Here is a 22,318-nt window from a genome sequence, read left to right as displayed (position 1 = left end):
GCTATGTAATGCACCATCTATCTATTTAAGGTTTCTCTCTTACTTGAAGAACCATCATATCCACGTAGCACAGAGTTGGCCTAATGACTTCTTTCTATAGTCTTGGGCAGCATTGCCATTTGAAAGTGTTTTCAGAGCGATGTGTTGCAGAAAGCAACTGTAGATTGCAAGTGAGGTTTTTCAGTCTCATCATTGCGTGTATAGCATATCACACCAGTCCCACGAACTAAGCTTGCTGTGAAATTGCTTAAGCTCGGTTTGAAAGTATCAGCGCAAGTCATATATCACTCGCTCAGAGCTCACCTTATCTTGACTGCTCTAATACTGCCACAAGGAGCCTTGCATGCTCACATCAAAGAAATGTTTTGAAAGCCTCTTAAGCTCCCTTTAAAGGGTTACACAGATCCCCTGAAAATGAAGAGCTGGGTTATGGGACCTAGTGTGGGAAAAGCAGGCTTGGCTAATGATTTAGGCAGTCCATTTGAGATGTTCATGCAAAGTCAGTATTATGAAGAATGCAAGTATTGAATTTTAAAACAAATTTTTGGAAAAATTTTCAAATGGTTTTTTGAAAAGACTTAATAGTGTATAGTGTGTGGCAGAAAAACAAACCAGTCTTTTATTTTGCAAATTTTCCTATCATATGCAGGCAGCTTCATAGTCCAAAAACTAGATGTAAATGTAAATGATGTGCAAAAACTCAAGAGCATAATAGGGGAATGAACTTTATTTTAAAAAAGAAAGGTTTATCACACAAGGCAAAAAAGAGAAGAAACGCAAACTGCTATGAACAGACCACAGGACCCCCCCGCTGGCAGCAAAGGGGTTCTCGTTACAACCAAATCAAAGGAGCAAGAGAACAAGACTCACATTGTTCTGATTGTGGTGTTTACTTACACTAAAACATTAAAACTGGACAATCTGAATGTACAGTATAAGACAGACAGTTTTGCCTTTCACAGGAATCCAAACACAGAACCCCATACTAGCATTTTTACATTTAGTAGACAGTACAAATGAAACAGGAAGGTTTACAGCTATGCAATACATTTGATTGATCACTTTAAGACAGACTATACATGTTGCAATGGGCACTTTCAGGGGAAAACAGTCTTGAAAAGAGAAGCAAGGTCCCGTCCAGGGTTTTTTATTGAAGTAACATCAAACCTGCATGTTGAGGTAAGCATGTCACTGGGGAATACGAAGGAAGCGATTCCCTTTAAAAAGGACTCCCTTAACCATATCCCCACTCACTTTGTAATTCGCCTTGACAGTAAATCAATTCTCAAGCCTGGCCCCTTGGACTCCTCCAACCCTAGGTCCTCCTCTCTCAACATTCCTGCACACATGAATCACTCCAACTCCTGGCTTCTAGAAGGCATTTCCTGCCCGGCCCTCTCTCTCTCTCTCTCTCTCTCTCTCTCTCTCTCTCTCTCTCTCTCTCTCTCTCTCTCTCTCTCTCTCTCCCTCTCTCTCCCCTCTCTCTCTCTCCCTCTGTCTGACTCCTCTGCTGAAAGCTGGGCAGGAACCCGGCTGAGCTTTGATTTGGACCCAGAGGGAGAGAGGGAGGAGAGCTCAGCTTAACACAGAGTCCTGGCTCTGGGACCGCTCCTAGAGACATAGAGACTTGGGATGTGCTGGAGATGCCTGCACACCCAAGCATGGATTTAGTGCTTTATCCTCCAAACTGCAATATGAGCAGTGGACCATATTCCAATGGCAATATCACTCCCAGTGCAAAATTTGTCATAGGGGAGCGTCCTCTGCTAGGATTTAAGTATACATTCTCTCTCAGACAGATGTGAGCATGCTCATTATTTTCAGTTCTGAGACCACTTAAACATAGAACATCATCACAGATTTTGGAGAACAACAGAGAATGTAGTGTTTCAAATTCTTTAACACACTGTAAGGACTTTGTGATCATTTTCGATGTTGAAGTGGATGGAACGGCATTCAAATATTTTATGGCAAAAATGTACACAACGGGAACATAAGTTGGCTTTTCAAAGCTGTACACCTGTTCAACGTTTCCGCTAGAAATCATCTTTGATGCTAAATCCACAGTATATGTACAGAAAACTTTTTGTCAATTGAGCAGACTTGAGACAACCAAAGCAGCTCTTAAAAAGAATGAACGGTCTAAATTCTCTTCATATTATATACACAACGATGAAACATACTTTACAGAGATCACTACACAAAGTTCACAAACAGAAGAGTCCTAGGGTGTGGGGCGAGGCTGCAGCTGAGTGAAAAAGGGTCACATGTCGTGGCAGGGAGAGTTGGCCTACTCTGTGCAATGGCTGCTGTGTTCATGAGTGTGTGTGTGTATGCATGTGTTCGTGTGCCTGTGTAAACTGCATGGATGTGGGTGCGCATGTTTGAAGATACTTGTTTATCTGCGAATGTTAGAGTGTGTGATCTCATCCCCTTCCCTTCTCAGATCATGGCTCTTATCACCAGTCTCCCTTTGACCTGGTGAAGATAGGCGCTCTGCTCTGCCTCCAGGCTCTGATTGGTCAGGGCCTCGTCCTCGCTATCCAGCGGCTCCTCCTTGACCTTGATGACCCCGCAGTGGGCCTCGCGCAGCTCCCCGTACGAGCCGCTGCTGCCGCTGCTGCTGCTGCTGCTGAGGGTGTGTTTCCGGATGACTCCTCCGGGGGGCAGCCTGTCCTCCTGCATGCTCTGCTCCCTGTGCTGCTCCTCCTGCTCCTCCTCAGATTCTTGCAGGTGTGCACTGGGCTGACGTAACTGCTCAATGGACTTGGACAACAGCTGCAAAACACATTAGCTCCGTGTTAATGATGGTATGCTGCAGCCAATGATCTTTAACAATTAAATTTAGGTTTTATCAGTGCCATTCTAAGATATCCAGGCGAGGCTCGTGCCAAGTAGGCTACGAGGTACAAGCATCCAAATGCTTCATCAAACATTGTAGTAGGTTTATTTTCCTTTTTTAAAGACACTGGCACAGCTCTCACCTGCCTATATATAGTTCCAGCCATCTAATGATGCTTAGCTGCATTTAAACTATCAGGAAATGGAACAATTAAAAAACAACATCCACTCCTGCCCAGTGTCTAACTGAGAAGCTTGATGCAATAACTAAATTCAGCTAACCAAATAGTAAGGATCTTAACAGTAAGCTATTTACACAATCCTAAAAATAAGCACTCTCCACACTAACTCAGCTGTAAAACAAGCATAGGCTATTTGACAATTTAGTCAATTTCTTTACATTGCCTCTATGCCATGTTATTCATCTTGTGTATATTATGACATATATTATCTAATCTCTAAACCCCAATTTTAGAGTATTAAAAATTACAGTAACTATAAAATGGGAGGAAAACAGATACAATGAATGAATGAAAACAAATTCAGTATACTGAAAATGCCTGCTGATGAGCAGGTCACCTATTACACAGTGCAGCAGAGAATTTGTACGAGGCACCGGAGTGTGAATGCTGGTGTGTTCATAAATCCATTCTGACACTCTACTTTTAAAAATAGAGTCTCTTCCAATGGAACAAAACTAAAACTCTGAGACTTGGGAAGAATATTGACATTTATAGAATGTGTGATAAAAAGAAAATTCCAGAGATAAAATGCAGACTGCTCTTTGTCTTCCCCTGATTATTCCAAAAAGCTATCTATTGTTAGAGAAAAAGATATTACTTTTCAAATTATGGAAATCTCATTTTGGAAACTCCCCACATTTCTATTTACGATAACAAATGGCTGTATCCAATATAACTAACTGCAATGATATGACAAAGGGAAGTGTCAAACTGATAAACCCTCTAGATTGCATGTAAAACATTGGCTATTATAAGTTGAACCCCTGGAGACTTGGCAAGATTCACTGTTTAGGAGTGGTAACTAGTTTGCAAGGCTAGTACCTTCAATTTGTCTAGTGTTGCACTTATTTAGCTGGTGTGCCTGCTTGTGCAGTAATCCACTAACTTAAACTGCCCAGTAAACCTGAACCATTTTGAACAAATATAGTCCAAAACGTCTGAGGACTTACATGTAATTTATACTTCATTTGTGCCTGTTTACTTTCTGTTAATGCTGGAGCTGGGGTGGGGGGTGTAGGGGGGTGTTGGGGTGGGCTTGGAAGAGAGCGTATTACACTCTGCTGCACCTACTCAGACAAAGTGTTCTCCCCGTTACCAATTTATGAACACATCCAGCTACACTAGCAGTAGACGGAGCATATATTCAAAACTCAAAACCAGGACCCCCCACACACACAGATTTGTACCAACATCTTTGTGTCTTGCTAGGTGTAAAACATTCAAACAACTATTTTTCTATGCTGATTAACAGTTGCACCTGGAAATCAGTGTCAATGACAGACACTTGGCTTTTTTGCACGCTCAGAAACAAATCAAGAAACTATAAAATTTGGATCTTTGTGGAGGGAGCGGTGAAAACTTTACACATTACTATTTTAGATATTTGTCACGAAACTGGGACACGTGGCTGCAGACTGAGACTATCCCAGACAAACTGGGATGTCTGGTCACCTTAGGCAGAAGGATGTTGCAGAGTTTTGGAGCTTTGCTAAATCAGAACTACCGGTGTCATGATAGGATCGCTCTGCCACAAGGGGGCTCTGGGGACAAGATTGAAAAAAGCCTAACCCTGGCAGCTGGTAAGCACTAACACTATTGCCTAGAGAATGTAGGCCTTATATAAATATCCCTTCAGCTAAGAATTAGCCTCTTTAGCTTGGCATTAGTAAAGGCTGTTTATACCTCTTCCTAAAACCCCTAAGCTCTTGTAAATTTCCATTAGTGCCCCCTACTGTTGCAGGTACTGAAGGACATTCAAAAACAACCATTGTAGCCAAGCCTCTGCTAGGAAATTAATTAGGGCAATGTTTCAGAGATCCTTCTCAACAAACACTGAGGGCTCATCCCTGATTAGTGGCCATTTATAACCTCCACTTAGACAGGCTTTACATGCGATCTCATTGGCCTGAGTGATCACAGCAGGGCTCGTTCATGTGTTTCCAGACAAGTTGTCCTTATTATTTCACAGCTCTTTTAATATCGACTACACTAAGTACTTTTACAAAAAAACGTATAGCCAAAGCTGTCTGTTAGTTTTAGTCATTATTTTTACGGAAGGAACTTGAATAGAAACTATGTGTTATTTCAAATATCACACCAGTAAGTAGAACTCGGTAATTGCTGTGGGGCTTTGTGCTTTTTATTAGTTCTAGGTAAGAGTTGCACTTGCAGCAAGCTCTATGGTTCCCATGGCTCTTTCAAGGTCTAGCATTGGGACAGATCAGTACGTGAGCTCACACAATGCTGCCTTTCACAGTGTCTGCCACCTCACACACTTCCCTCACCAGAATAATTACACTCTGTGTATGGCGAGGTCACCACGGCCAGCTCACAGAAACACAAATATTGCCACAGAGGAACAAAATGTATTCTGGGCACTTTTTCCTTCATTTGAACTTGGCTGAATTGAATTTCACAGAGTTAGCATGTGAACAGCACTGATGCCTTAAGCTATGATAACAGAATTAGTGCAGGGGAAGCATTTCTTCCCCATTTGAAGTCAGGCAGAAGTTCTTTACTTAGCAGAAATAACACCAGGATTCCAGGGAAGAACAGACTCGGGCCCGGCTCTGCAAACTTGAGCTACCACAGATGCTTTTACAAAAGGCTAAAAATAGATCTGCATTTGTGTGTTTAAAACGATTAAATCAGGCTCCGTGCGGTAAAATAAGACCTCACGAGACCAAAAGAGGAATAGAGAATGCTGCAAAATGCAATCTGAAAGTCAAAAGTCCTCCCTTGTGATTTGAATATAGATGGACAGCAGCACAATACCTTATTTATGTGGACCTGCTGCTGGTACTGTTTCTGTTTCTCCAGGAAGTGCTGGTGTTGCTGCTGGATGACCAGTTGGGCCAGTGTGTTCTGAGGGAGCGGCGCCGACTGGGTCCTGTTCAGGGGCCGGTGCTTTGGTAGTTTAGGCCGACTGTTGGTGGAGGGGCGATCTTTCATGGCCAGAGGGGACTGAGGGTGGGATGACATGGAGCCTTGGCCTTGGTCACCGAAAAAAAAAGGTAGATTTTTTTTAAAATCTCAAAATTGAATCAGCTTTCTTCAAAAGTCATATCGTAAATTATTTCAATTTACAGCATAAATAAATAACGTAATGTAATGTAAAAAATAGCTACATTGTTATAGGTCTTTTGTATTCTTTTCATACAGTATCTCATATCTGGGCTCCAATGAGGAAGACTCACCGGAGGAGAGCATCTTCTGCTGCCTCATCTGCTCCTTCTGGAGGAGGTGCTGCAGGAGCGCCTGGTGACTGGGGCTCACCTTCGTCTCCAAGCCCGTCTGCAGCGGCACGGGGCCTAGGAGCTGCCCGGGCAGCCCGTGCCTGATTTCTGCTGATCTTTCCTTCAGCCCCATGGCAGCCTGAGAGGAGAGACGGATATTCTTTAATTCACACTATACATGCTGTGCCTTCCAATGGGTAGCCATGTATAATCATTTTGAAAGACCCCATGAAATGGCATCTTTACTTCCTTGATTTGATGTATTTCCAGTTGAAACAGGATAATGGAGCGGGACATAACGCAGTGAGGGATCATTCAAAAGTCTAAACCAATGGAATATTAGTCAGGGAGAGAAAGGCAGTTTTATTTGATGGGAGCGGCGGAGGGGAAGGATTGTTCAAAAATCTGTGATGATTTTATTGGTTGTAATTTATATTTATGCCCAATGGTGCAGCATGAGGTCACCATTAAAGATACTCTGTTTTCCAGGAAGTAAAAGTAATGGGAGTTCATTTCATGGGGACTTTAAGAATTCTAATCATTCATTTTAACCAATCAAATTAAAAAATGTCAACCGTTCTCTGTGAATGAATCACATTCTCTTTGCATTTACAAATCAGCTATTGTGCAATGCTGAAATCTGAGACCATCAATGGTTAGAAGTTGGAGCAGCTGATGAACAGGCCTCTTTGGAATGTGCCAGCAAGCTAAAAGATGATATATCATGTGCTGTGTGATCTGGAGTTGCACTTGAGTGGACTTGGACTTTTAAAAAGCTGTGATGAATGAGGTAATAGAGGAAGATAAGAGCAGGCCTGACACTAGACACTTCAGAACAACATTTATCTAAGGGCGATAAAATCATCTGGGGTCAGAGGTCAGTGACCTGCGGCCGCAAGCGGAGCCCAGACAGCCACTGATGGCCGGGCTTTCAACTCACAGCCTCGAGAAGCACTGAACTGGCTTTTTAAGCAAGATTTGATTTTGTAAAAAAAAACAAAAAAAAACACACAGGTTATCTATCGATCGCAGCAACACTTGTACTCACGCTAATGGGTGAGGATGCAGCTGAAAGACCCAGGGTGATGTTGGGTAAGGAGGGAGAGGTGTACAAGCTCAGCATCGACACGGAGCCCTCGGGTCGGAATAATCTTGGCTGTGAAGGCCACCGCTGCATCAAAGACACAGGAGAGAAAGGAAGAGGGAGAGGAGAGCGATTTAGGAGGAGGCGACAGATTTAGAAATCCCACTATGGACAATTTCAAAAAGCAAAAACAAGAGCAGTGGCATAAACGTTAATGCGCTGTGACGAACAACAGCCCTCCTTGCTGAAAGGGAAAAGGTATGAGTTTTTGTGATGGATGATATAAAGGAGTGGCAGTAAAGGTTACCTGGAGCCTCAAAGAATGGCACCAGGGAGGATGATATGCTCTGCGATTATAAAACACTGCAACCCCTAAATCTACCATACCATCAAAGTCTTAAGTCCTTCAGTCCCCAGTCGGCCTGTTGCCTGTTCCCGCTCCCCAGTCCCCACCCTCAGGCTACTCTCTCAGAGAACATCAGCACTGGGGCATACTTCCTGTACCCAGCAGAGCAGTGGACCAGCATGTGGTTTTGGAACAGCCATGTTTATCCTTCCAACCCCTACCAGTACTCAGTGACCTGTATGTGGATATCCGGCCCATATTTGACCCGAGGGACCCGTTCCCTCTGAAAAAGGATACCTAATGTAACGGTGCACAAACATGCCTTGCTTTTGCAGCAGGCATGAGGTCTATGGGCAGCCCAACGGTCCACCAATGACTTTCATGAGAGTCTCAGCTTGGGCCGATACAATAGCAATCCTGTATGTTTATGTTGTTAGCATGTGGGTGTCTTTGGCTACCAGTGCCTGGGATATCAATTAAACTCCACAGTTAGCCTGCCTCCCTAAGCCCCGGCCTTCAGCCTGATGTCAGGGCGTCTCTCCCTTCTCCATGTCACTGGAGGTCCCTGGGAGAGTAAACAGCGATGGTTAAGGAAAACACAGCTGTTCTGTTAAGATTGTTCGGAGATGTGTCATATCTGCCACCCGCCATAATGGCCTGCTTTGTGAGCCGGGTCCAGGGGGAGCTCTGGTCAGTAACTCAGCCATGAATCTATTGGGAAACGCCTCAGAACAACTCAGTGCAGGCCTGCAGCCAGGCCAGTGACAGGAATACAATGACAAGCCAACAGAAACTTTACAGCCAAGCTAAAGAATTTTTTTTTGCAGGGTAGAAAACTGATTGTACAGTACATTTCTACTGAACGTGTTGGGTAGAAAAAAGGGCACGCCGTTCATTTTCGCTGTTGTTTTTTTCACAGTTCACTTTAGGGCTTTGTTTAGCATTTTAACACCAGTAGAGTGCATTTATTTTCCTGCGTATTGTATAATTTTTACACAAGCAAACTTGGAGGAATCAGTGAAAAGGGTGGATGGTACAGACAAATGGGTCAAGCTGTGCCTCTTTAATGTCAGTGTGGGGAGCCATTTCCACTGGAGTGTAACAGACAGAGGGTTATGAACAAAGAGGGGACAACTGGCTGTTTTTATAGCTGCACGCAGACAGGCAGGCAGGCAGGCTGGCTGTTGGAGCCCTCACATAACAAGTTACAATTTTGCTATTCACATGATTTGTATGCGCAACAACATCAGCAGTAAGCCTTTTGTTTCAGTCTTTGGCAAATAAATAGCAGTGCTTATGATTTGGAAACATACCTCAGTTTTTGTGGTAGTGGGCAGAGAGGAGGGTCCGTTTTCAGCCCCCAGGGCGCTGGAGGCTCCTATGGGAGAGCTGGGGCCAGAGCCAGGGGCGCTGTTAGTGGGCGTAGAGTCTGTGGAACAACAAGGAGTTAGATATGCATGCTCACACACTACACACATACAATACACACACACACACTGGCTTGGCAAAACAGCTGCAGCCTCCAAACAGTTTAATGTGTGTAGTCATGGCTGCCTGATTAAAATGGTCTTTCTTACGTGGAAGTGCCATGGTCATTATGTGCTACTGCATTGCAGATTGGCTGCTCGGTATGCATTTATGAAATACTATAATAAGGTTAAGATCTTCGGTTCTTTTTTTTTTTTGAAACGCCAGATGTTATGATACAAGAGCGTCTGTGTTACGTGCCGCAGTAGGAAAATGCTTTGGAAATAAAAAAAGATATCTGAGAATAAACATACGAGTGTGTTGTTACATAATGTAGCCTGTGACACAGCCAGCCAATCATAAAAGAGGATTCAATCTATACCCAGCCGTCTTACGTACCCATGAGTTCCAGGGCCCGCTTCTTGTAAGGAGTCATGATGTTGCCGTCTCTCCTCTTGAGCATCGGGCTGCTCCTCCGCTCCGCCACCTTCTGCTTCAGTCTGGAGCGTACCTTCAGGTTGGGCTCGGAGGCTAGGGAATGAGGAACAGCAACGTTTCTGTAAGTCTCCATTCACAGTATTTGGATGATAAAGACGTCCCAAATCACATGGAGATAAATTAAACAATCATGTGAGTGTAATGCGACGGTTCACGCGGAGGGTCTAAAACTGTCCTTTTATAGGCTACAGCTTGACAGCAATGTTTTAGAACATTATTAAAGAAAATATTAACATTGTAAAATAAGGGGAGAAACCAAAAGAAAAAGAAAGAAAAAGACTATAAATCAGTTGGAAAATAAGCAATATTGTCACGCTTAAACATTGTAACAATTTCAGTTTCAGTGAAATTCAGTGCAGGTTTCAGAGAAATTAAATGAGTCAGGATTGGGCCCATTTCCACCTCATCTGGACTAAATTAGGTTGAGCAACACACAGGCTCTAAGTGAAAGAGTCCGCTACCTGCCGCCCTGGTGACCACAGTCTGATACAGTAGCAGCAGTTAAACTAACACAAAAACATGGCAGATGTTTCAAGCTCTCCCCACACCCCCTCCTCCTAATGCAAAACAGAGATACCCAAATACACAATCCTAACACACTCCTAAGTCACTCACTCACACACAGCCTGGCCTGAGCTGATCCAGACTTACAAATCAAGTCCTAGTGGACAGTCACTGTTTGAATGAAATATTAAGGTCATATTTTTCACAATGGACACATTACATTCAGACTTTTAAATTGGTCTTAATGATGGCTTTAAGCACATTTAGCATTTTGTTTCACTTCATTGATGAGTCATCCCTGGAGTATTTTACAATGACACCAGAAAAAAGGCCAAATTTGATCAAATTGAATTTGACAGTGCATGAACCTTCCTTAACAAATTAGGGAATATAGCCATTGACCAATAAAGTCTTACTTTATTGATGTGGATTTACCCATTCCATTGTTTCTGAATGGACCAACAAAAAAGTACAATTGCCGACATCAGAAAAAAAAGACAATGCCAGACCACTAAACTGCCTTCAAAATTAAAAACAAATTGGCATGTGGCAGAGATGTGACTATAGAGAGAATATAGAGAGAATAGAACCACAGGAGGTTGGATCCAGGCAAGGGTTTAATTTTAAAGGGTGTAAAAGGTCAAATGACGTGATCATCAGAACACAGTTATGTGAATGCAACTAAGTGTTGTTGCGTCTGACTGTTGAGACGCGCTCCCATGTCGGCCTGGGGACAGTGACTCACTGGGTCAGCACTTCTCAGTCTCATATGGACTTCCCATCAACCCGTCGGACATGGAATCCCACTGCGAGCCTCACACACCCGAATAAACAAGCAGAATAGATTAGCTGGTCTCCCGATGGAAAGCCAGCGCACCGAGCGACATTGAAGTTATGTAAACCTTCTGTTATACAATAGCCAACCTGTTTCAATTATTTAGTTCAGATCAATAATTAAAAAGACCTTTTTGCAATGAGTACAACGTACAGCTGTTCGTGGGGAAGTGGGGCTATGACGCTGGCGAACTGCAGGGAAGAGCAGAGGGAGTAGCGATGGGGGCACAGCTCGGAGAGCGGGCCAGATGCTGCTATTTCTGGCTTTTGTCAAAAGCGGCAAAACCCTCTCCCCATTAAATAACGTGGCACAGACCTCTAATCCTGTGGGTGTGAGGTAGAGTGAAAGAGAGCGAGGGAGGAAGAAAGGAGGCAGGAGAGATAAATGGAGAGAAAACGCTGTTGGGAGTCGTATGAATCTGCTTCACGCCCCGCTGCCCTGATTGCTTTCTATTTTTACACACTGCTGCCACCAAGCTACGCATCCCAATCGGTCGCCACGGGAACACTAGACAGCAGCGAGGGGACAAACACTTTCTCACTGGTCTCCATGGAAAAAAATACCCTACTCCACAATGCAACAGGAGGCAATGATGGCAGCGGCAGTGTCTAACTAAGCCTATACATTGAACACCTGGGTCACTGTAGCCATTGCTGACAGGCTGCCCAGGCATGTCAGCCAGCTAAAACATATATGCCAGCAATATTCCAGGGTCATAAATCAATCACCTTATTACATTTGAAAGTGGTGCTGCAGGGCTCGTGGTTTTGCAAGCTGAATGTGTTATGCTATCTCCACTTAATCAGAATTTTAACCCTGCTGTCAGTGCGAGTGCCTGCCTCCATTAGAGGACTGGACCTGGGCAGATGGTTATGTGGGAAATTTTTCTAGCATGGCTGCTGTTGGAACTGAGCGTTCTGTACGTGGGAAACGCTTACTGTGCATTGTGCCTGACATTCCTGTGTAAAGGGAAGCTGAACTGGAAGAACTGACACTAATTTGTTCCTGTCCTTTGTTGTGTTTAGCTTTATAACACGTCCAACAAACTGCTTAACCAACGCTACAGTACAATCCCTCGCAGTTCAAGACCAGCAAATTAAATTAATCTAAATCCTAAATTAATCTTTCTGATATTTAAAGATAGGACGATATTCTCATCGTAGGGAAGGTGCCACAAGAAGTTTACTCTACTCTGGGCTTTACAATTTTACCGTTGTAAGAGAATATTTGAAAACCTTTCCTGCACCTGCTGAATGCACACGTCTGGTAAGTGGGTCAAGACCAGAGAGGGTGTTGCACCTCTTACTGCTAAGCTGCAACTATTCTTGCCACAGACGATCACGTGCCCTTAGTCCAGTCTATTCCAGTCCCTGGACATGGCACAAAGAGGATATATAGCAAGTAAACAAGTTAATCACGTGAAATTCTTTAAACTACTTTTTGGGTGAGTGTTACAAGTCAAGGGCATCGGAGCTGTCTTGTGATTGAAGATGATATATCCATTAATAGGACGGCCAATAAAGATCCCAGTACAGCTTTAATAGGGGTGTTTTCAGTGCTTGCTGGTTTACAGGTGAAATGGTCATCTCTAGAGATGTATTAGTTGTGAGGTAATACTGTATAGTCATGGGCTGAAGCTGATTTCGAAGTAGAGGTCAAGTCCCTCCATGTCAGAGGCTTTTCAAAGGACACATAACCAAAAGTAAAACAAAAGTTTACTTTGAGTTGAGTAAGCGCCTTCAGGCAAAAACACAAGAGTGCGCTAGTTGGTTCCTGTTTCCAGGAAAAATGCAAATGCATCAACAATACTTCAATAACCCCAAAAATAAATGTTTCATGGGCTATCCACTGAAACATAAATGAATCATTTTCAAATATAAGATTAAAAAGAGACTTACTAATCATGGTCAGGAGAAGATTTCAACAAACAGATAAAGTGTAAACCAAGTTAACAGTCTTTATGCACATCATAAAAGAGGAAGCTCAAATTTAACCTCGACCAGAAAAAGACGGTCTTAGGCCCTTCGGCCAAATGAAGCGGCGGGGAGTCTAACGTGGAACATTCGAGTCATCTCCACTTTGTTTTCTGAGAGCTATCTTTGCTTAAACAAACAATCCTGTCTAGATTCATCCTGTCTGTGCCAGTCCTCTTACTCAGCAGCACCTGCCAATCAGCTATCAGTGACAGCCAGTGGCTTGGGGAACAACGCTACCTTTGTGTGTCCCCCTCGCGTGCCAAGCTCTCTGAGGACTTTAATGAAGACAGACAGGAAGTGGGGGAGGAAGGCCCGCACAGGAAATGACCACATATAGATTCTGGAATCCAAAGGCCAAAAAAATACTTTTCTCTGGTTTTATCAGTGCTTGTGAATCATGCTCAGAAATAGGGACATGATTTGATCATGAAAGAAAGAATGAAAATGTCAAGTTTGAGGAGACTGAAATTCTATACCTCTTGTAATTTGTTTAAACTGGCCTTTTTTGCATCCACTGTCAAAGGTAAACAATGCTACCATAAATTTAGAGCACATTCCAGGAGCTCTGTTATTTTTAAAAAGCTGTCTTCAACTGGTTATTACACTTGTGGGGCCACTCCTTACCTCCTGGGTCTAACGGCATGTTTCCAGGGATGAAAATACATATTGAGAGGAGGTATTTCCCCGTTCCGAAAATGGCCAACATGTTTCAAACAGAGTTACAATGAACAAAATCTCCTTTCATGTACCTTTCTAGTATTTATCCCTGCCATGTAGACCCCATAATGACCAACAATTACATTTTATATTACAAGATATAATTCCCTTTGCCTGATCTTTAAATTGTGTATATACGCAACACGACAGGTCTGTAGTTAAATAACTCAACAAGTATAATTGTTTGCCAATATAATTAAAAGAGACACAGAGGGGAAAAGAACATAATGTAATTTGGTGACCTCACTGCAGAATTATGAAGTTCTTAGCTTGGCGAGCACTTGTGCTTGAGCAAACCAAGAGGGAGGTATAATTCTTATTTATACAACCATCCCCGAAGGGTTCCTCAAACTTTAAACCAACAAACCTGAGCTGCTTTCGGTGGGAATTTGTGTGTTTTCAAAATAGTTTTTAAAGCCCGTAACTCAAGAGAAATTAATCCTCTTTAATTCTTCAATTTGCTGCTAAACTGTTCAAAGAGGCCTTGGAACCTGGTGTGTTATTGTAACACGGGGACAAATGTGGCTTCTTTTAAATAACAGCAAGGTAATTTCAGTACAAATAACAGCAATTATAATTTCAGCTAGTAAAGTGATAAACACAATTAAACTGTTTGTGGTGTTGTCCATGTTCAGCCACTATATGTTGTAGAATTTAAGTTATTGTTCTGGCATGGCTCACCCTTGTGAAAGTGATGTGGCGAGCCCTGAAGGAATGAGGGGGGGGGGGGGGGGGCTGGGGGGTCATAATGAGCCTGACTGATGTTATTAGCAGGTCATCAGCATCCTCAGGAAATACTCCATGGGTACACCGACCTCTTGATTGACAAGGGTCACAGCCCACTCATTGTATTAATAACTCATTCATGGTGAATGGAAAATTACTAATAAACGGCAAATCTTCACATTCACACCTAAATCCTATTCAACTAGCTGTGTGTCTGGATTTGTGTGTGTATTTGATACTTTTATGTCTGTACTGTGTGTGTGTGTGTGTGTGTGTGTGTGTGTGTGCTAACTAGCGTACCTGTCTTCCTCAAGGGGAAGTCGTCCTTGCTCTCTATTGGGGACGGCAGGGTGTACTGGCAGGTGGGAGAGGCACCTCCCAGAGGTGGAGAACTTTGGTCCAGTGATGTGTGGTGGGAGGACCTGATCACACAACGATCCATCAGAGTAAACATTAAAACAGAGTGCAGTATGATCTGACTTTGTAGACTTTCTATTTGGTCAAACATAGGATCTATATTGTGTCTGTTTTATCAGGCTAAAACAACAGAGAGTACTTACGTGTACCAGAGTTTCGGGTGGTGGATGAAAGAATGACTGGCTCCATTGCTGGTGGGGTCCTTGGCTGATTTGCTCAACAGAAACTCTTGGAGTTTCTGCTTCACCTCTGTACTGGCCACTGCACCTGTGAGACCAGAGGTCAGAACCAAAGGGATTGGGGTTACCCTAGGGCTCATAGGACCTAGGACTTATAATACATTATAGTACAAGTAATAATACAAATCTAAATGTTGCCCTATTGCAATGTTTTTAACAGATTTATTCACCTGTTTTACTATATCATTTGTTATATCACATTTATCTTACTGCTGGAATCTATAACTTCAAGTAGAAGACAGAGAGAAAATTCAATTTTGTCTATTTTATTTTTTCTCATTCAGTTCATCTCTCTGAGAAGAGTCACATCTTATGTAGGAAGATCTCCCCCTAGTGGTCCAAGGACACTAAGCTGGTTTCAGGCTGTTAAAGTGATACTAGAGAATGTTTGAAATGTTCTTCCCTATTGGAGGATTACAGTTACAGGCCCTGGTTTTACATTACAGACCTGACAAAGCCATTAATTATATCTATTATTAGGTCTAAGGCAGCAAAGACAGTAATGCAATAGCGCATCTAAACCTATTTATGATCATGCCATTGACAGGCATTTTCTCCTAAATTATAAGCTAATTGCCACTTGACATCAGCTGCACAAAGTCTCATCATCATCATAATCATCATCATCATCACCATCATATCATTGGGTTTTTCTTTTTACCTGATTAACAAAGAGTGAATTTCAACTTTGAAACATCTTGTTCCAATGCAATCCCTAGGACAGTTAGATCTATAATATTGAAAAATCTTGTCTCCCATAACCAGAAATATGAAAAACAATTGCCCACCTTTGAAACTGTAATGTTAGACTGATGTTTAGTTCCATAGAGAATAAATGAGAGAAGATAGAAAAGGTCACTGTGTCAAAATCTAGGCAGATTTTCGCAGGACAAGGGCACATCCTTTGTAACTGATAGTAGTAATATAATATAAAGGTCATTTGGGTGTAAAGGATTTATATGCCCTGTGTGAGTTCACAAAGCCTGTGTCCCATTTATTGTGAATGAGCACCTCAAGGCTGTGCATTAGTATGGCACCACAGATCACAGTCTTGGTTCACTGCTTTCTAGCTTTGGGAGAGAGATGTTCATGCTCGTGAATAGCAATTGGATTGTCCTATGCAGTGAGAATAACAGACAGTATATGCTTTAAGAATAATGTGATCTGACTGAGAGTGATATTAGTGATGGTGGGAGAGGTGCTGATGGTGGCGGTGATGAGCTCTTACTCTCTCTGGAGCGCTCCTTTCCCCTGAGGCTGAGGCTGGAAACATGCTGCTCTCGCCGATGCCTCTCCTGCTCCTTCTCCTGCTGGTTCTGCTGCTGCTGCTGCTCCAGACGACGTTCCTTTTCAGCCAGCTCCTGCTGCTGTTTCATGGCCTGGAGCTCCTGCTGGAGCTGAGAAACACAGAGGCAACAAGTCAGCGTGAAGAGGAGCACACTGATGAATGTATTTTGAAAAACTACAGTGGTTTCTGTGAACTTCTGCGGTATCTATTTTGTGCTGTTCTGTGCCGGTCTGCAACAGCGCTAAGCGTTAGTCTATCACACTGCGCTATACCAAGCTGTGCTGTACTGCTCTTTTGTTCTACACCCTGCCTCGCTGTGCTGAGTTGTTCTCGTCTCTTCTGCACTCACTCCTGTTGTACCGTGCTCTGCAATGCTGTTCTGCGCTATAATATTTTCTACTGATCTGCACAATGCCATGCTGTGTTGTGCTCTGCTGTTCTGCACACTGCGGTGCTATGCTGTGCTGTTCTCCATGCTACTGTCTAGTGCGGTGCCGACCTTGAGGTGCTCCTGGAGCTGAGCCTGGTGCTGACGGGTCAGGTTCTCATGCTGCTTCTGAAACTCGCTGATAAGTAGCTGCTTCTGGATCTGCTGCTGCTTCTGAATGAGGAGCAACTCCTGCTGCAGCTGCCGCTCCCACAGTCCTGGGTCCGAGCCTGGCCCCAGCATCCTCAGGTCGGTACGCAGGTCCAACGGAGATAAAGGCTCCACAGCCAATGGCACCTCTGGCTTAATGTCCACTGTGGCCCACAGAGAGGGGAAAGCAGAGAGAGAGAGAGAGAAAGAGGGAAACAGAGTTGAGAGAGGTTTGTCAAAAATCCCTAAAGGTGCCTTTACCTTTATTGTTGCCAATCATGTCACTACAGTTGGTTGTATATAGTATTGCTGAAAAAAAAAAACGGGAGCAACATGAGGATTCTAAAGGAGGGACATGTAGTTTTGAGAATGAGACAGAGAGAGAAAGAAAGAGAGAGAGGGAGAGAAAGAGAGGGGGTCAGAAATGAGGAACACAGCCTTCTCTCCTCCGCTGTGATCCTCAGAAACCTGCAATTATATTACAGTTTCTATAAACAAACACGGGATCATATCCGTCAGCACAGAGTCCGCTGGGAGCGGCTGTATAACAGACTCAATGGACATTTGGCACGAAATGTTGAAATGGTCATTTAAAGTATTTACATGAAATCCTATCTGTCCACTGTTCTATAAATAAATAAAGGGAGTTTAGGGCTACATTTCCCCCTGACTCCACCAGGACATGGTGCAGATATGCCTTCTTCCCATAAAAGATTCAAGGAGAAATAGTTTGTGAGCTTGGAACCTGCATCTGTTTGTGCATTCCTGTTCCTGTGATCTTTTCATCTCTCTTCTCCAGTGTAGTCACTGCAATGTCTACATCAGTAAGAACTGCCTTTGTCTTTGACAACCACCTCCCCATAATAAGTAATTGCCAGATACAAAGTGAGAGGGCATCCCTTTGGTCTCCAAGCTCTATATATAGCCTGTTCCACAGAGAAAATCAATAGCCAGTTTAGACCATAGAAGACAAGGCTACTCCATCTCTCTACCCCATAGAGGATGGTTAGCGATGCTACAGTATCCTTCTTTATCCTTTTATCCGTCTTTTTTTAGCCACGCTACTGTATCCGGTTGACAAATGTCAGCAAGCATTATTTTACAGCATCACATCTTTCATCCCATTTTACCAAGATATTAAATAAAAAATAGGGTTTTATATGTCATTTGTCCAGTGATACAGTTTTATTTTCCACTTCTTGGAAATTACGTTTTAGTTATGCTCATCATGATGTAACATACAAGGAATGGTACACATTGTCCAGACTGTACAATGTCTCTTCCATTTTGAGACCAAAAGAAATATTCAAACCTACTTAAAATTCCAGTGGCTGAGGGAGATTTATTGAGTGCATTCATTGCCTTAATCTTCTCAAGGGTCACATTTGAGGGAACAAATACAGGCAATGTTACTACACCACCTGTTCATTGGGAGCCTGAATGACACACTACACTTTTTATATTCACATAAAAAAATCTTGTGTTGGTCCTGTCACACATTTATCCTCATAAACCATAATAAAATGCCAATAAAAAAAACTTGCCAAAAGAAGCAGCACCAGTCTACAGTAGCCATCAATTAAGAGGCTTTCCTGTTCACTGATAATGTGAAGCGCACTGGCGCCCATTTGTTTTGTCATGCAGCCTGTTTTTCATTGCCACCATTCCATGTGTATGCGGCGGTGATGATTATAAATAGAAACATAAAAGCAAGTGGCGCAATCCTGGTCTGTGACAACCCCCACACCCTAGTATCCACCACCCTAACTTGCCGCTGCCATGGCAACGCTGGCGACGTAATTATGTCTCCCCATCCTGCAGATATCGAGTCTCACTGCATGTCATCTCCTGCCTACAGTGGCTATGTGACATGTTGACTATTATATCAGCTTTTCAGCTCTTATATAAGAAAGGAGTTCCCAGCAGAGAGAGCGAGAAAGAGAGAGGGAAAGCATTACAAAACGTTCATACACACTGTAGAGATTCAGTGGCTTGGTGATAACTTGTCTTTAAACACGTTCAAAGAGTGAAGACAGCTAAGGGGGACTCCGGCGCTGTACTTTTTCTGTCTGGGTTCTAAAAACAGCTCCAATCAAATGACAGAGGAGGGCAACAGCTCGGCAGGCACAGAGAGCAGGCACCTGTAGCGCAGACCTTCCTCTAGTGACAGGGAATATTAATCTTAGCTTGTAAGTACTTGACAAAGGACTCTTTTGTAGCAGGCGCTGTTCCAGGGGCAGCCGTGAACCTGTGAACCATTGAAAGGCTCAGAGAGTCAGACAGCCCTAGTGCTGCTTTTGCCTAATGGACCTAAATATAGCATCAAAAACACCTGCTGCCTGGGAGAATCCGCCTCTGTGATATCTAATTAATCTCATATTTCATTCTGTACCCTCGCTGTGACTGGCATTAAGGAGCTCCACTTTGATCGGCGCATCAAGCTGAGCCTCCATCAGAAAAATCTCAGACAGTGGTTTAAGAGGACGAAGGAGGGGAGTGAAAGCTTAAGCCACCTTTGATAGCCGAGGCTGTATGAAATGGCCCTTGAGGAAGCAAGAATAGCCTGATGTGCTTGTTCTATTCTTGGAATAAAAAAGTAGAGCTCGCAAAACATTTTTACTTTGCTCCCCACTTTTAATAACAACTTTTCGATACCGCAAGAAATCTTCGTCAGGTGATACCAAACATGTATGCTGGCAGGTGTTTCAAAGTGTCATTAATTGCCCCACCCTTTACTGTCAACACATGATAATTATACAGTCACAGCCAGTCATGTCAATACAGTACAAGAAATACTGTATATACGACATATTTACAAAAAATATTGTTCTATTCTTGTCCACAGATTCAGAGAAAGCTTTATTGGCATGAATCAGGTAGTATTGAGTGTTGCCAAAGCATATTATATTAGTACAGGATAAAATAGGCTACAAAGATGAATATGGCACAATAAAAGATAAGTACATCTAGTCATTATAGGAACTCCTTTTTTTGTTCAAATGATAAATATGACTATATGCAATGTCCACTCATCATCCAGTATATTGACAGGAATGATGGTTGATGGAATGAGAATGTTGGGGGAAGATAATGAGGTCATAAAGGCAGCCATTGTTGGAGCTTTACTGAAGCTTCTACCTACATGTACAGTACAATTTGCATTCCTCATCATCAAAATTATTCTCCGTCTCTGTCTGAGGTTAGATGCTGTACACAGACACAACAGAAAAAAACACAAAAACTTCCACACGCTACTCTTTACTCAACTAATGTGTAATGCGCTCACCGCCGAAATACAGTAGGCCTATCTACTGCAACATGTTTAGACTCTATATATTTAACCTGAAACTACCTGAAACTGAAATCTGCTGTTGCTGTATCACAAGAATACTCCTAAGGCAGAGGAGAATACGGAACCACCAGTAACTAGGGCTAAATATAAATGCTTTTCTGAGCAGGGTCTTAATATAGACAATGTGCGAAAGACTGTCACACTTGTGAGGCCGCCTGCTCAATTTAACACGGGCAAAAATAAAAGCGCAGTGTTGCATTTACGTAACTTTTGGGTCACTTTTGAAGTGATCACTTACAAAGTAGAGCTTGCCACTTTGGATTCAGCGGTCCAATAGCGCCATAAATCTTCATGGCCCTTGATGTGTATACTTTTTTCCAGGTGAAAGTGAGGTGCCTCCTGATTGGTGGACAGTGCTTAGAAGTATCTCTAGGCAATGGTAAACAAGAGATTTATGAATGACAGGTCCCAAATTTGTTTTTAGCACAAGAGAGCGACAAGCACCCTGCCCCATGCCCAAATTCCTCCCTGCGGAGGGCCTGCCAAGGGGGGATAGGGTGACTCATGGCCTGTGACCACACTCCCACTGCAGCGTCGCACCGCCGATGTCCCCAAAGTGTTTATTTCTATAACCGATCTGCCTCTCATTAGCCTTGGTGGTGGTTAGAGTGACGATCGCAGCCTTAATTTGAGATGTTAGATGGCTGTCTTTTTTTGCCTCAGGCCACATTAGCAGGCTTCCCACCCCGAAGACAGAATAGACACACATCACCAGAGACATTATTATTACATGTGAAGAGCTGCAAATGTATGCAGTGTTGTTGGACACATTTAAAAAAAGCACTGTATGTATCATCAGCATTAGTCACTAAGTGGACTACTTGCTCACTTAAAGCAAAAAAACACCTTGACATTTAAAATTTTAGTCTGTTATTTTTCTTCATCGGTTTTTACACTGGCACTTTAACCGAAGTTTCCGCACAGACACTTAAAGTGAAAAGGGGTTATGAGCACTGTACGCATTACTCATTGAATATAATTGGTGCAGCTATCCTTAAGCCTTAACAAGTTAGCTTGCAGCTAGTGGTACCCATTGGTGTCAATAAGTAAGGCTAACAATGATAGCACGTCAAGCGCACTAAAAACATGTAGTGTAAATCTATACAGTGACAATAACTACAAAACTGTCAGACTTTATGAACAAACGAATCCCATTTATGCATAAAAGCATATGCAAACTAATACTTTTCTTTAATATTTAACACTTTCTTTCAGGTAAACACATGAACATCTTCATTTGCTGTAACTTCTTTTAACGGTACATGCCTATTCGGGCATTTATGCCTATTCAGATTCATTCTTCAGTGGCAACAATACCAGTTATCACAACAAATATATAGTCTATACATAAAAATGTAGGGGGAATTTCTAATGCAAAATTCTCAATATTGTTGTTATAGAATTGTAATACAGTTAAAGTTGTAATAAGTAAAAAAACAACAACTGAATGTGTATATGAATGTGAACTATGAATGTTCACATTATATAGCTGTGAGCTGTTTTGCCATTTTAATCTTTTGTCAGTTTTCCTTGTCAATGATTTTTCTTTATTTGTTTTTCTTTTGGCTTTTCTTTGCTGAATACAAGTCTCAAATCTTTTACAGCAAATGAATATGAAGTTACATGTGGTTACAGGTTTTCTGCCTGCTGTTTACTACTTTATACTCATATCTACTTTTTGGCTTAAGCAAAGCAAAAATAGCACGGCCCCCCACCCACCACAATTTACAGTGCATAGTGCACATGTTTAGTACCGGAAGACATGTTGCCCCGTTGGTGTTCCACTGAAACACACTAGTGTTTATACTGGAGGGTGTTTCAGGGTGTTCATTCAACGGGACACTGGCCATAGATCATCATCTAAAGTGTATATTTTATTTCTAAATGGCTAAATACCAGTGTTTAGCAATGCACCTAATGACACAGCTTGAGTTTACATTTTAAACATGTTGTGTGTTGTATGCATTTGGTGT

General features: G+C 42.6%; 1 protein-coding gene across 3 annotated transcripts in view; it reads right to left on the bottom strand.

Moving 5' to 3' along the window:
* Positions 1-707: 707 nt before the first annotated feature.
* Positions 708-22,318, bottom strand: part of hdac9b (histone deacetylase 9b) — a 39,800-nt gene continuing 18,189 nt past the window's right edge. For all 3 annotated transcript variants that reach the window (XM_071900471.2, XM_071900469.2, XM_071900472.2), the window contains 10 exons: positions 16,916-17,157; positions 16,357-16,525; positions 15,033-15,156; positions 14,773-14,894; positions 9,616-9,747; positions 9,063-9,178; positions 7,368-7,490; positions 6,281-6,458; positions 5,859-6,076; positions 708-2,778 (listed from right to left, as the gene is read on the bottom strand). In XM_071900471.2, coding sequence (XP_071756572.1) covers positions 2,443-2,778; positions 5,859-6,076; positions 6,281-6,458; positions 7,368-7,490; positions 9,063-9,178; positions 9,616-9,747; positions 14,773-14,894; positions 15,033-15,156; positions 16,357-16,525; positions 16,916-17,157 — 1,760 coding nt within the window. In that variant the 3' untranslated portion in view covers positions 708-2,442. The remainder of the gene's footprint in view (positions 2,779-5,858; positions 6,077-6,280; positions 6,459-7,367; positions 7,491-9,062; positions 9,179-9,615; positions 9,748-14,772; positions 14,895-15,032; positions 15,157-16,356; positions 16,526-16,915; positions 17,158-22,318) is intronic.

Source organism: Centroberyx gerrardi, chromosome 12 (assembly GCF_048128805.1).
Source record: "Centroberyx gerrardi isolate f3 chromosome 12, fCenGer3.hap1.cur.20231027, whole genome shotgun sequence".
Classification (NCBI taxonomy): Eukaryota; Metazoa; Chordata; class Actinopteri; order Beryciformes; family Berycidae; genus Centroberyx; species Centroberyx gerrardi.
The sequence above is the reverse complement of the archived record's forward strand: the minus strand, read 5'-3'. Positions and strand labels throughout refer to the sequence as shown.